The following is a 12,076-nucleotide window of genomic DNA, read 5'->3' as shown; positions in this document are numbered from 1 at the left end:
GCTCCTCCAAAAGAAATGCAGTAAACCAAACGTGTCCAGCTTATGTATGAAAACATGAGTATGATTGTAAATGTTTCAGCAATTATGCCACTGGATGGTGCCAGGAGAGCCACGATCACACAGAGAACAAAAGGACAAGCTGGGAACACAACGTGGTTTGAAGAGAGAAGAGGACGGCTAACAGCATCAAACTTTCGCAGAGCTGTAAAGTGCCGGAAGCCTGAGGGCTTTTTGCGACAAATTCTATATCAGACTAACCATGCGTACTCTGCAGCCGAGCTGTATGGGGTTCAGCACGAGAAGGATGCTGTTGCTGGGTATTGCAGAGTAATGTCGGCTCTTTATGATGATGAAGTTGTAGTTGAGGAAACTGGGCTGCATATTCATCAACAGTATCCCTTTCTTGCTGCCTCCCCAGATAGGCTTGTCAGATATGGAAACATGACTGGCCTCCTAGAGGTGAAGTGCTTGTACAAACATATCATGAAAACACCGAGGGAAGCGTGCAGTGACCCCAGCTTCTGTTGCTTTATGTCCGAGGGCAGCGTCACCCTAAAGAAGAAACATGCATATTACATGCAGGTGCAGGGGCAACTTGCAGTAACGTCACTCTCGTTGTGCGACTTTGTGCTTTGGTCAAATGTTACATGTGAAATCTGCAAAGACCAGGAGCAGAAGTGCAGTAGGTGTTTGGCCAGATCACTTAATGTAGAGAGGATTTATGCAGACACGATGTACTGGGAGAAGGAGATGTTGCCTGGCCTTTTATATTTCTACAAACATGCCATTGTGCCTGAACTTCTCACTACATGAGTTAAACGGAAAGGTCGCCTTCACCTAAGCGGCCCAGGGTATGTCCCATATGAAAGAGCAAAGAAGGGATATTATGTTTGTGTGCCCTCATCAGCAGGGCTAGTAATGAAAATCAGGAAAGTAATGACACACTGAACAAAGGACCGATGTGGACTCTCCAGGAGCTCCTTGAGGCTTCTGTTGAATGTTGTCTTCTGCAGATGCTTCGGCAGCTGCTGTGCTAGAGCAGCATTCGCTGGTGGATGGGTTGGCATCTTCAACAAAACATTTCTTCGTTACCCAATAAACCATAAACGTCCCATGGACATCCAAAACTGGTCCAAATATCCTCGTCCATCTTGGATGTCTATGAGATGTCCATTTGTCATCGCAAAAATAACCTCCATGAGCTGACGTCTCTTAGACGTACGCATGTGGCCGGCAAAAAGACATCCCTTTGTTGACGTCGCTTAGACATCTCCTTAAGGTAAATTTGATTCACATATAGGTCAGTCGTAATCTATTTAAACATAATTTATTTCCCTTCTACGAGGCGCTTTCAACATACGAAAGCATAACATTTTCGTTATTCGAAAGCGAGTGTTAAATGAGTATCCGGAACATGTATGCATTGAATCGTAGAGGAATTGTATCCACTTATTAACAAAGCTTTTATGCAGTCAAAACTCGTTTCCCCAAAGTTACCCATCTCGGAAGCCGATCTCTTTGCGATCCCCCTGGTTCCTCCGCACATCTCCAAGTTCCAGCGAAACTACTGCTTGTACTATCAAGTTAGCGGCACCGCCATCGACACGACTGTCATCATCATCCCCACCATCATCATTCGGCGCCTCGTTGAATTTTGCACGTTTTGCAGCGTCTCTTCCAGTGTTCGCTGCTTTTGTACGACGTACGGTGGGGAGCACTGTAGAAGGTAATTGTCATACATTTCCATGTTTTCCTTTCTGTTTCCTTCGTGATATAGGATTTAACGAAGGATGATGTTCTGCTGAGTTCGCTTGTCGCGTCTCGGTGCTCCGCGTTTCGCTGCAGTGTCGGTGCTATCCTAAAGCTTTCGTAGTGTGTATTGGTGCCTTGGCGGTTGCAAGTGGGACTAAAATGCCGAAAGTGAAGGACAAACGTTACGCTTATAATGCAGCACACCGACAGAGTGAGCGTTTCATCGCCGTTTTCGGTGACTATGCTAACCCAACAGCGTCGACGAGTAGTTCGCATGTCGTGGTCGACACGTCTGTGGAAACTGCTGACGGGAACGTTTTAGACGTTTCTGAAGACGATTCCTTGTCATCGAGCGTCAGTGATACTCGTGCTCCATCTCCTCCGCGGGTGATAGCAGAACACAGCGAAGCTCTACTAGATGGATGTGGGCATGCTAGGACAGCCGCACTGGAACATTTGCCCAATAGTATGCAGTTTAACGACACCGGCACACCCAGCGTCACAGACGACACTGACGTTCTTCTAGGAGAAATTAGACTCTGGGCCGTCACACACAATGTCACGCAGGCCGCAGTTAGCGCCCTTTTGAAGGTTCTCCGATCCCACACGTGTCACTCTGGCTTTCCTTCAGATGCTCGAGCGCTGTTGCGTACTCCGCGGTCTACAGGAACGAAGCTTGTGCCAATGGGAAATGGCAAGTATTGCCATTTTGGTGTGTCTGGCGGCATTCATTCCGTTCTCGCACAGCGAACGGATGTACCATCCATTATTCCAATTCAGTTCAATGTGGACGGACTTCCCATTAGTAAAAGTTCAAAAAGTCAACTTTGGCCCATACAGTGCCTCCCTAAGGTTGGAGAGAATCAGCAAATTTTCCTTGTTGGAGTCTACTGTGGAGATGAAAAGCCGTCGTCGTCGAATGAGTTTCTCACACCTCTGGTACACGATTTGAAGGAACTGCAAGATGGAGGGATAACCTTGAATGGCCAACATCACTCTGTCATTGTTGACAGCATTATATGTGACGCTCCAGCACGTTCATTCGTGTTTGGCATCAAAGGTCACAATGCGAAATCAGGATGTCCAAAGTGTACTGTTGAAGGAGTGCACAAGGCGAGTCGAATGTGCTTCCTCCAAAATGACGCACCTTTACGAACCGATGCCAGCTTTCGGGAACAGCATGACGAAGACCATCACAGGGAAACATCAGTCTTGACGGACCTTGATATTGACTGTATTGCTGTAGCTCCACTGGACTACATGCATTTAACCTGCCTGGGGGTCATGCGGAAACTTTTGAACCTGTGGGTTCATGGTCCTAAGTGTGCGCTTGGGCCAGCTGACCGACACAAGCTTTCAGAGTTGAATCTCTCTCTTCATGATTATATTCCCCGCGAATTCTCCAGGAAACCGAGGACCCTAACTGAATTAGACAGATGGAAAGCAACAGAATTCCGCTTGATGCTTCTCTACACTGGTCCAGCCGTTTTAAAATATTGTTTGGGTGCGAACGAGTATGCACATTTTCTAGCTTTTCACTGTGCTATGTATCTTCTAGCGAGCGAAACTCTGTGTCGAGAATACGCAGACTACTGCGATGCACTTCTTCGGTACTTTGTCTCCACTTTTGCGAGGCTCTACGGCGACCATCACGTGTCATATAATGTGCACTGCCTCATACATTTGGCACAAGATGTGAAAAATAAAGGTCCGGTAGACATGTTCAGCGCGTTCCCTTTCGAGAACAACATGCAGCTCCTGAAGCGCCAGCTGCGAAAAAAGCAATGTCCCCTTGAGCAGCTATTCAACCGCCTGTCAGAAAGGGAACGCACATTAACATCTGTGAAGCCAAAGGAACAGGAACAGGTTTTCTTACAATCTCACTCAGGAGGCCCACTTGTGCCGGAATGTAGTGGACCTCAGTACAGGATGATGAAGACGCCTGGATTTATCCTGACCACCGAGGATGGGGACAACTGTTGCGAGATCGCTGGTGAAATCGTTTTAATTTCAAATTTTGCCACGTTACGTGCAACAAAAGATGTCTGTATCATTGGAAGAACATACTGCATACTCGATGATTTCTACACTCAGCCGTTTCCATCTTCTAAAGTGGGAACCTACGTCGTGTCTCAGCTATCTGGCTTGAAACATTGGTCAATTGTAGGTGTAAGAAAGATGGTAAAACTTCCAGTTCGGGACAAGCACATCGTCATTCCATTGCTGCACCACAACCGTAAACCATAGAATGGGAGACAAGTGGGAAGTTTTCCTGTGGACTACAAACATAAAATTTAAGTTGCAATCTCGGAAAGTCATGCATGTGCTACATCACAATATGGTACGACGTTTTTTGCTTATTTTGATTCCGTGTTACCACTGCGAAGCAAATGTGACCATCAATGGCGACAAGATGTGAAGAGAGGTGACAACAAGAAGTGGGGGACAGTGGTGTTAGTAGACATCCTGTGATTAGTGGAAACTGTGCCAACACTCATGTGCAAGGTTTAGAGAAAACGAGGGGAAAACGTGAAACAGCACGGCCGGTACAGGGATTCAAACCTACATCACCTCCTTGTTTCATAGTGGAAAGCAGTTACATGGTGCAATGTATGCATCATTTTGCTTAGTAGCTATCATATGCACATGTATAGATATGACGGCCACATTGTTGAGTGTTAGATGAGTCACGATTTCTATTTTTTACTTCACAGATGTTCCTGATAGTAGAATTTCTGGAGGAAGAGCGATGTGGGACACATTCAGTTGAAATAGTTCCTGCCTCATGGGTCAAAGGTAGCGTCTGTAAATGGCCCAAAGTGCCATCCGATAAGGCACGAAAGCTCATCATGAAGTGCGCCCCTCCTACAGCGTCGTGGGACAGCTTTCACGTTGCCATAAAAGGCTCTTTTTGTGAGTTCGCTTTCTTTCTGGAAAGAATGATGCACTTGTTTAGGTTGCTTTCAAATAGTGCACTATGCATATGCACCTTGTCAATATATCTATTTTTTAGCAACGTATCAAGATGCAAACAGTAAGCTGAATGCTGCCCAGTACACCTCAGACATCAACTCCGCTTCCGATACAGGGTGTCAAAAGAGGAAGCCTGTCCCACTGCGGCATTTTGATGATTATGCGGAAGTCCCAGCCTTAGGTGAGAGGTTCATTTCTCAATATGCACTTGAAACAAGGGAACGATAGTTGAAGCATAATCCTGTTGCAAATATTAACTATTCTGTGTCTAATCTTAGCGCCTTTATTCCCTGGGCTTATTATATTACTACCAGACTGGACTGTGTACTCTTTCCCTTATCGCCAAGTGTCTATTGTGCACTTCAGCGCAACAGCACACTTTGCCATGTCTCATAAAGACAGGGCGTAGTAAGTATTTACAGTGCTCTGCTTCAGGTTCACAGACTAGAAGAAAAAGAAAGCGGATTGAGTCATTTGACTCGGACACTGATGTGGACGACGTAGACACTCTGCCAAGTCCGCCACCTTTCCCAACGCCATTCCCTGAGAGGGGTAATAATAACTGTGAGTGTCACAATTACGTAGTCTGTCAAAGGCACATTTTGCTACTGCATCTATATGGCACCTGTTAATTTAAGTTACAACTTTCAGTTGCGAGTCACCATACTTCACCCACCGGAAGTATAGTCCAGAGCGGCAGCGTTAACAGTGACCTCAATCGTATGCGATGTTTCATATCTTCAACATAAGTTAGCCCTAAACGTATTAATGTATACATCAAGTCGAGTGACCGATGAAGATAAGTTGTACATGACCTTGACACTTAAAACATCTAAATTGGGTTGTTCGCAAATCACATGAAGTTAAGAGCACTAAAAATCGCGAAAAATTGCAGCAAAATCATATTAAAGACACACACACACGGATGCTGGCGTGTCTGTGTTTTTGTTCTGTTTCGTCCAAGTTTGAGCACTCATAACCTAAGTATGACCTCGATAGTTGATGTTCTGGTTGTTAGATATTTTGACTATCTGTTTTGACCACTTACAAACCACGTTTTACCGTAATGATGGAAGAATCCTAAATAGTTATGTGACACTTCAAATCATTAGTGAGCACTGCATGAAATGGCCTTTCGTGTGCCAGCATTCACCAACTGTTTATGTTACAATTCCTGTCTTTCATAGACTGTGGCCAAGATGAACCTGAGACTCATGACAACAGTGGTCAATCCTTCCAGGATATAAGAGGTACGAGATGTCCACAGTGAGACCCACGGTTGGGCATTACAAATAGTGTCTTTTCTACCTCTGTTTGCGGCTCCCAAACAAAAACCATTTCCACACCAGTTGTAGTGCACGTCATATCAATGCATTATTTATAGCGTGTTAGGCCACAAATGGCATGAAAATAGCAAAGTGTTAGTGGTGGACAAGGTAACTGTCCACCTGTTCTGTTCACTGCCAGCAAGCATGGAACAATGTTTTCCCATATTTTTGCATAAACAAGCAGAACATTTAACCAGAAATTGCAAGCGAGAAAGCGAGAAATATGTGACTTGTTATTTTGCTATTTCTATCCATGTTTTCTGTAATAATTGTCAGGCGAAGCATGGAGCAGTGGGCTAGCCTTAAGTAAACGATAAACATGCATACCAATAAGCTGGGATATGGATCAGATGGAGACTGATGGAGGTTCAACTGACACGTGCCTCAGCGCAGGCCCTGCATGCAAGCTCGTGGCTATTCATTTTTTTGCCCAATGCTTCATCATTTCTGTGGCACCAGTGCACTTCGCTTATCTTGACTGAACTGCACATTTGTTCAGCCTGAGTTTCGTCGCTTCAGTGTTTCTGATAATGAAAACTAATTTGGCATCTGCTGTTAATGTCTGCAGCATCATTTCTGTTATTAATATTTTGTAACTTTGAATATTATGGCCTTAGTTGGAAATGTGCCAATAAAATCCGAATCATCGGAATCATCATTGTCATGTTTTGAATAACCGCCTTTAGTTTCTTGTATAGTTCTTACTGAAGTATGCCTTTTTTTTTTTTTTTTTTTTGTGCTCAGTCGACCTCCTAGCAGGAGAGGGCAGCCTGCCGCAATCACGGAAACAGAAGGTTGTGCCACACGAAGGTACTTATGCATGATACATATGCTAAAATTTGTTTTCTGTTTAGCTTAAGTGCAAAAATTGCCACACCAGCTTGTATATTGTATTGTGAGCATCTAATACTTCTATTAAAACCACGGTGTCGACCCGAAGAGAGAACCGAAAAAAAAAAAACGCTATTTCCTAAACGAACCATATACATATTACCACTGCAGTGCTGGAACTGAACCACATAAGAACCAAAAACTGAGACATGGTTACCGGTTTAAATAGAGTTTTGTCAAACACGGAGATATGTACAACAGCTGCGCTCCAACATGGCTATATAATTATTTGTGTTGGTTTTCAATAAATTTGAATGTTCAGCAACATGTAGTGGATAACAGTCAAACACAAAAGTCTCACTCCTTTCTGCTCTCATTTAACACATAATCTCTCTCTCTCTCTCTCCATACACACGACAACATTAATGAATAAGCATGCACTACAGTTTCGGTTTCTCGGGAGAGATGTCATCAGTAACTACACTACGTGCTACTGTAAGTAATCTTTTGCAGACTATAGTCAGTCATGGTGGACTTATACTGGGCTTGCATTCATGTAAGGCATGCCAGGTAATTCTATACTCCTTGTTGGTGCAATTTTTCAGAGCTGTGTGACATACCAATCGTTGCCAAGTCCCTCCTATATTAGGCATAAACGCAACTACTTGATCCTTAGCTTAAAGCTTCGGTCATCCAGAGTATGTGCAATTCTCTTTGGAAACACTTTAAGAAATTGAATCATCGAGCCTTTATCTACAAACGTCTGCGAACCTTAACTGAAGCAATGCAAGTTTTGGTTCGACACTCTGGTTAAAACTACAAGAGTATGATTTAAAAACATCACGTCTTGGGGTGATCACAATGTTGCACTGCCTCACTTTGTTACAAATATAATGGTGCTCTGCCTTGTCATACAGAGTTTCAACGGCAGGCTATGAGGCTGCTGCATATGATGCGCCTAACCCAGCTGCAACATGGTGAAGTACTGGAGGAGCTGTGTTCTCGACACACTCGCGTTCTTGAGCATTGTCCGTCCATGATTCAAGCACCTTTCACCACCACTGAAGACCTGGAGGCATTTGACAGCACCCTGAACGAAAGCAAGACAGCTCAACTGGTGAGCAATCTTTCTGGCATGACTGAAGTATATGCATAGTCAAGGTTAATAAGCTACATGCCTTCATGTCAATATGGAATTTGAACGTAGAGGATGCATAGTAGAACTATGCATATTGTACAGAAAACTTAAGGAAACTAAACAATGCTAAAGTAGTGCATTCTTTAAGTATTAACATTATCCCAGTATGAAATGGATAAGCACATTTTTATGCAAGACTGTATCCCACAACAAGCCTTCCATTTGGTGTACCTATGCGGTTGATAAAGCTGGTGCACATTACACTATCATTGAGGTAGTTCATTGGTACTCGTCTAATATCTTTGTTGCTCTACCCAAATGTAGATAGACGAACTATGTCGCCTTGGTGGTAATGATGTTGGCCACGCAACACGGAACATCCTGTGCTACATATTGACAGACTCCTTGGCGGAACAGTACAGCTGGATTGGCCAGAAAGGGAAACGAAAATTCGCAGTGCTCAAATTCCCCAGCATCATTTTCAGTACGTATACCATACCCAAATGCCATCTCTGTCACAGTGCAATGTCAGGGTCTTTACTGCATCAGTGAGAACCGTTAATCTTTGAACTAAAAAGAAGGGCATTTTTGCTAGAGGAACATCAAGTGCTGGTTGTACTGTATGTACTATAGCTGCAAGTGTGCTTATCGTCCTACATGTGCCTAGTGCACCATTTTCCTCAGAACGCACAGGACATGCGTGGCTGTCGTACTGGCTTAAAATAGGCGGAACATTCGTACCGGTACCATGCTGACGCTGCTGCCATTTTTTCCGTTCTTAGATTTTCCGTCCCCACCAATGAGTTAGACTATACTTCATATACTATACTGTACTATACTATACTATACTATACTATACCGGGTTTTGGCATAAAAAATGTACGGACATGACCCAGGAACAATAACAGCGAGCTTTAATGCAGCATGGCTGCACTAAGCTCAAGAAGCGCATAGTAGCTTAGAAGTAGCTCAAGAAGCGCAAAACACTAGTGAATGGCAAGGCCTGTTTCCTGGATCACATTGCACGCATCAAATGCACACACAAAAATTTGTGCAAACAGAAGCAGTAAAAATCATGCTTGAAACATAAGATGAATACCAAAAAGCAAGTAAATGCGGGACACTCATAGAAACACATGAAAACGGAAACCACGCCACCACATATTAAAAATTATGAATTCGTCTTAAGCATTTGTACTTAACTAGTTAGCTATAGCATAATTTGTTAGAATGCGCCACGTGCCAATTGGTGAATCAGGTTATCGTTCATTTCAGGGGCTGTACGAGCAAACACAAAAACGACCACAGCAAACAAGGTGGAAGTGGAGACGCACATCAAGGCATGGTTGCGACATGCTAAAGACCGAGAAAAAAAGCTGGCGAGAGTAACTGTAGAATGAGCACAACGTTTACACAGGGAGCTTTTTTGTTTTAAACAGTTGTCTCAGTAAGTATAGTTCTCAGCGCTACATGCGTCTGCCACAGCTTCTCTACTATGACCACTGATGGCTATTTAGATAAAATGTGTTAACTTTTTCATTGGGGCTTTCAAAGAAAGGTGTAATAACTGTATGATAACTGTATTGGAGGCAGTTCATTTGAAATGCGAAATTTGCAAAGAAATGTGGAATGTGAAGAATATTAATGAGGCAAATATTAAAATTGTGATTAAAAGTGTACAATAGTAAGAAGACTTGTATAGAATAAAATGTCAGAATGAAATTGGGTGAAGGATAATTCAAATTATACCGTGTGTCTCACCTAGATCCCCGGGCTAAATAATTCGCGAATGGGTGCACCAAACCAAGAACTTTCGTTTTTATTTTCTGTCCGATACCACCCACAAGCTGCACTCTGTGTGAATGAGTGGGAAGCGCTCATTCTTTAATTAAAAATTCAAAGTTTCGTTTAAAAACGTAACTTCTAAAGCTGCACGCTATGGGCACTAAAATGGGTACTACCCCTATTAGGACCTTCAGTGACCACCCTTTAGACAAAAATCTGTTAACGAAGCGGATCGTTTGTTGCAATAGGTAATTGATTTCGGCTTACATGTTTTTCGTCACAGCCAAGCGCAAAAGGGCGTAATTCATTGGTGTGTAACGATGTAATTCATTGGAAGAAGACCATAGTGGGTTGTGTTTGGACACCTAAACAAAAATAAAGTTAAGTTAAATTCGTGTGTAAGTGAGTTTAAAAGCCCCCTTTTGCGCTTCAGTACGACCACCCACGACAAAATTGTGTAAACTGAAACCAATTAATTACTGCAACAAATGGCCGCTTCATCTGGAGATTTTCCTCTAAACGTTGTCCACTGAAGGTCCCAAAACCTGTAGTACCCATTTTAATAACGACAGCGCCCTGCCTTAGAAGTTGTTCTTTTTACGAAACTCATTTGAATATTTCTTTAGATAATGAGCAAGCAAAACACTCATTCACACGGTGCGCAGCTTGTTGGCGGTATCAAACAAGTACTTGTAAAAAAGAAAGTTATTCGATTGGTGCACCCGTTTGCAAATTATTTAGCCCGAGGATTTAACTGAAACACCCGGTATACTCCATTGGAGATTTCCTGTAGACACGCTTGCTTCCAACTTGTGCTGCCATGTTGGAAAATCACAGGTCCTCAGTAGGGTGGTAATTTCATCTAATTAGGGATCTGGTAGTTACGACGTACCATAAACAATGCAACTTTCTCACTGTATAGGAGTGCACACAAAGGAAAGACAGAGACAGTGTATGAAAATACTAAAACAGCCCCAGCAACAGCGACTGATTGAAAAAGACCAGGTAACATTTTAAAACACTGAACTATTAACGTGGTGTTTCTGCCTGTGCTGCTTCTGCGCGCCTATACCTCTGGTACTCAAGCTATCCTCGACACCTTGATAGCGTATTTCGTTCTGCAAAAAGTCTGTTTCAGACAAAAAAACTCCCTGTATTTTTGGCACACATCATGTATGCCGAGGTTTTAAGGAACTGCTAGGGCGGCTTCCCTGTTGTACTGTTATTGCACACTTCAGTCCAAGGGGACTTTGAAATACTGTCATGCATATCGCGGTGTGCTAGTCTGAGCGAACTGTGAAAGGACTCACTTTTTATATATATATCTATACTGATAAATATATTCTAGTCTGGTGTGTCGGTCAAGGCGACCTATGTCACACTCCCATGCCTAACCTAACCTCGAGGAGCTTACAGGATATTTTTATATAGAGACATATGTAGACATATACAGGTGACCTCGTCTGAGGAATTGTGAAACTTACCGTAGTACTATTAATCCTAGTCTGCACCAATTTTCAAGGGGCGTTACTGTGATACCGACTGTCAAGAGCAGTCATTGTTACACTGTGATATGTATCCAAGCCTCAGGACCTGTTGTGATTGAGTTTTTGATACTTTTATATACTTTCCCGTCAGTACTCACTGTGCTACATAACCTTGTCAGACTGTACGTTTACATATATTGTGAAATGTATGCTGTTTATACCCATTAAATAATCTATAATAAAGCTACAATAAAGCTAAGGTACACTGTACTGTCATTACTGGCGCTGTAATACCTGTACATAAAATCTCCCAGAAAGGTCCAAAAAAAAATCCATGTTGATGTCTCTCTGACAGGAAATGGATGCTTGTGTGAACGTCCACATGCAGTCCATCTTGACATCACCTGGATCATAATGGACATCCACAGGATGTCCTTAATGTCCCTCGAGTGTTATCTCAAAGTCATCCCCTGGATGTTTATGGTTTGCTGGGTAGTAAGAAAGTTTATTCGCACTCGATTGCTCTCTACACTGTATCACTTCATCTTGTGTGACACCGACTGCTGGTCAAAGCTTCTGTGCTGACCGTGCAACAGCCCTATTGAACCGACCCACAGCACCTGCTGATGGTTTTGCCATATAAGCGAATACAGATGGCACGAAGTCCTGGTTTTTTTGGGATTTGGAAGGCCTTCCTATGATTAATATATCAAACGGGGAGAAGGTGTGTTATGCACCACATGACAGGTCTCACGTACACATGACAAGCAGCTGGACGCGTG

General features: G+C 43.2%; 2 protein-coding genes across 2 annotated transcripts; both read left to right on the top strand.

Annotated features, from left to right (window-relative positions):
* The first annotated feature begins 1,636 nt into the window (after window positions 1-1,636).
* LOC135383295 (uncharacterized) lies at window positions 1,637-7,090 on the top strand. Its single transcript, XM_064612816.1, has 7 exons — window positions 1,637-1,726; window positions 4,467-4,665; window positions 4,766-4,906; window positions 5,161-5,289; window positions 5,377-5,445; window positions 5,913-5,975; window positions 7,056-7,090. Exons 2-7 carry the CDS (start codon window positions 4,467-4,469, stop codon window positions 7,088-7,090), a joined length of 636 nt encoding a protein of 211 aa, XP_064468886.1. The 5' UTR covers window positions 1,637-1,726.
* LOC135367927 (uncharacterized) lies at window positions 6,834-9,504 on the top strand. The gene is made up of 5 exons (XM_064601024.1): window positions 6,834-6,863; window positions 7,398-7,454; window positions 7,802-8,001; window positions 8,347-8,506; window positions 9,298-9,504. The coding sequence occupies exons 2-5, from the start codon at window positions 7,448-7,450 to the stop codon at window positions 9,420-9,422; spliced, it is 492 nt and encodes a 163-aa protein (XP_064457094.1). The 5' UTR covers window positions 6,834-6,863; window positions 7,398-7,447; the 3' UTR covers window positions 9,423-9,504.
* Window positions 9,505-12,076: the final 2,572 nt, after the last annotated feature.

The sequence above is a fragment of the Ornithodoros turicata genome, chromosome 1 (genome assembly GCF_037126465.1).
Source record: "Ornithodoros turicata isolate Travis chromosome 1, ASM3712646v1, whole genome shotgun sequence".
NCBI lineage: Eukaryota > Metazoa > Arthropoda > Arachnida > Ixodida > Argasidae > Ornithodoros > Ornithodoros turicata.
This window is presented reverse-complemented; position numbering and strand designations above follow the sequence as displayed.

What these genes read in the sequence shown, in the direction of transcription:
- LOC135383295 (XM_064612816.1), top strand. Translation starts at nt 4,467, where the DNA reads ATGTTCCTGATAGTAGAATTTCTGGAGGAAGAGCGATGTGGGACACAT. An exon ending in TGCCATAAAAGGCTCTTTTT is followed by an intron (nt 4,666 to 4,765) that starts GTGAGTTCGCTT and finishes TCTATTTTTTAG; the next exon opens with CAACGTATCAAGATGCAAAC. An exon ending in TGAGAGGGGTAATAATAACT is followed by an intron (nt 5,290 to 5,376) that starts GTGAGTGTCACA and finishes TACAACTTTCAG; the next exon opens with TTGCGAGTCACCATACTTCA.
- LOC135367927 (XM_064601024.1), top strand. An exon ending in AAAGCAAGACAGCTCAACTG is followed by an intron (nt 8,002 to 8,346) that starts GTGAGCAATCTT and finishes ACCCAAATGTAG; the next exon opens with ATAGACGAACTATGTCGCCT. An exon ending in ATTCCCCAGCATCATTTTCA is followed by an intron (nt 8,507 to 9,297) that starts GTACGTATACCA and finishes CGTTCATTTCAG; the next exon opens with GGGCTGTACGAGCAAACACA.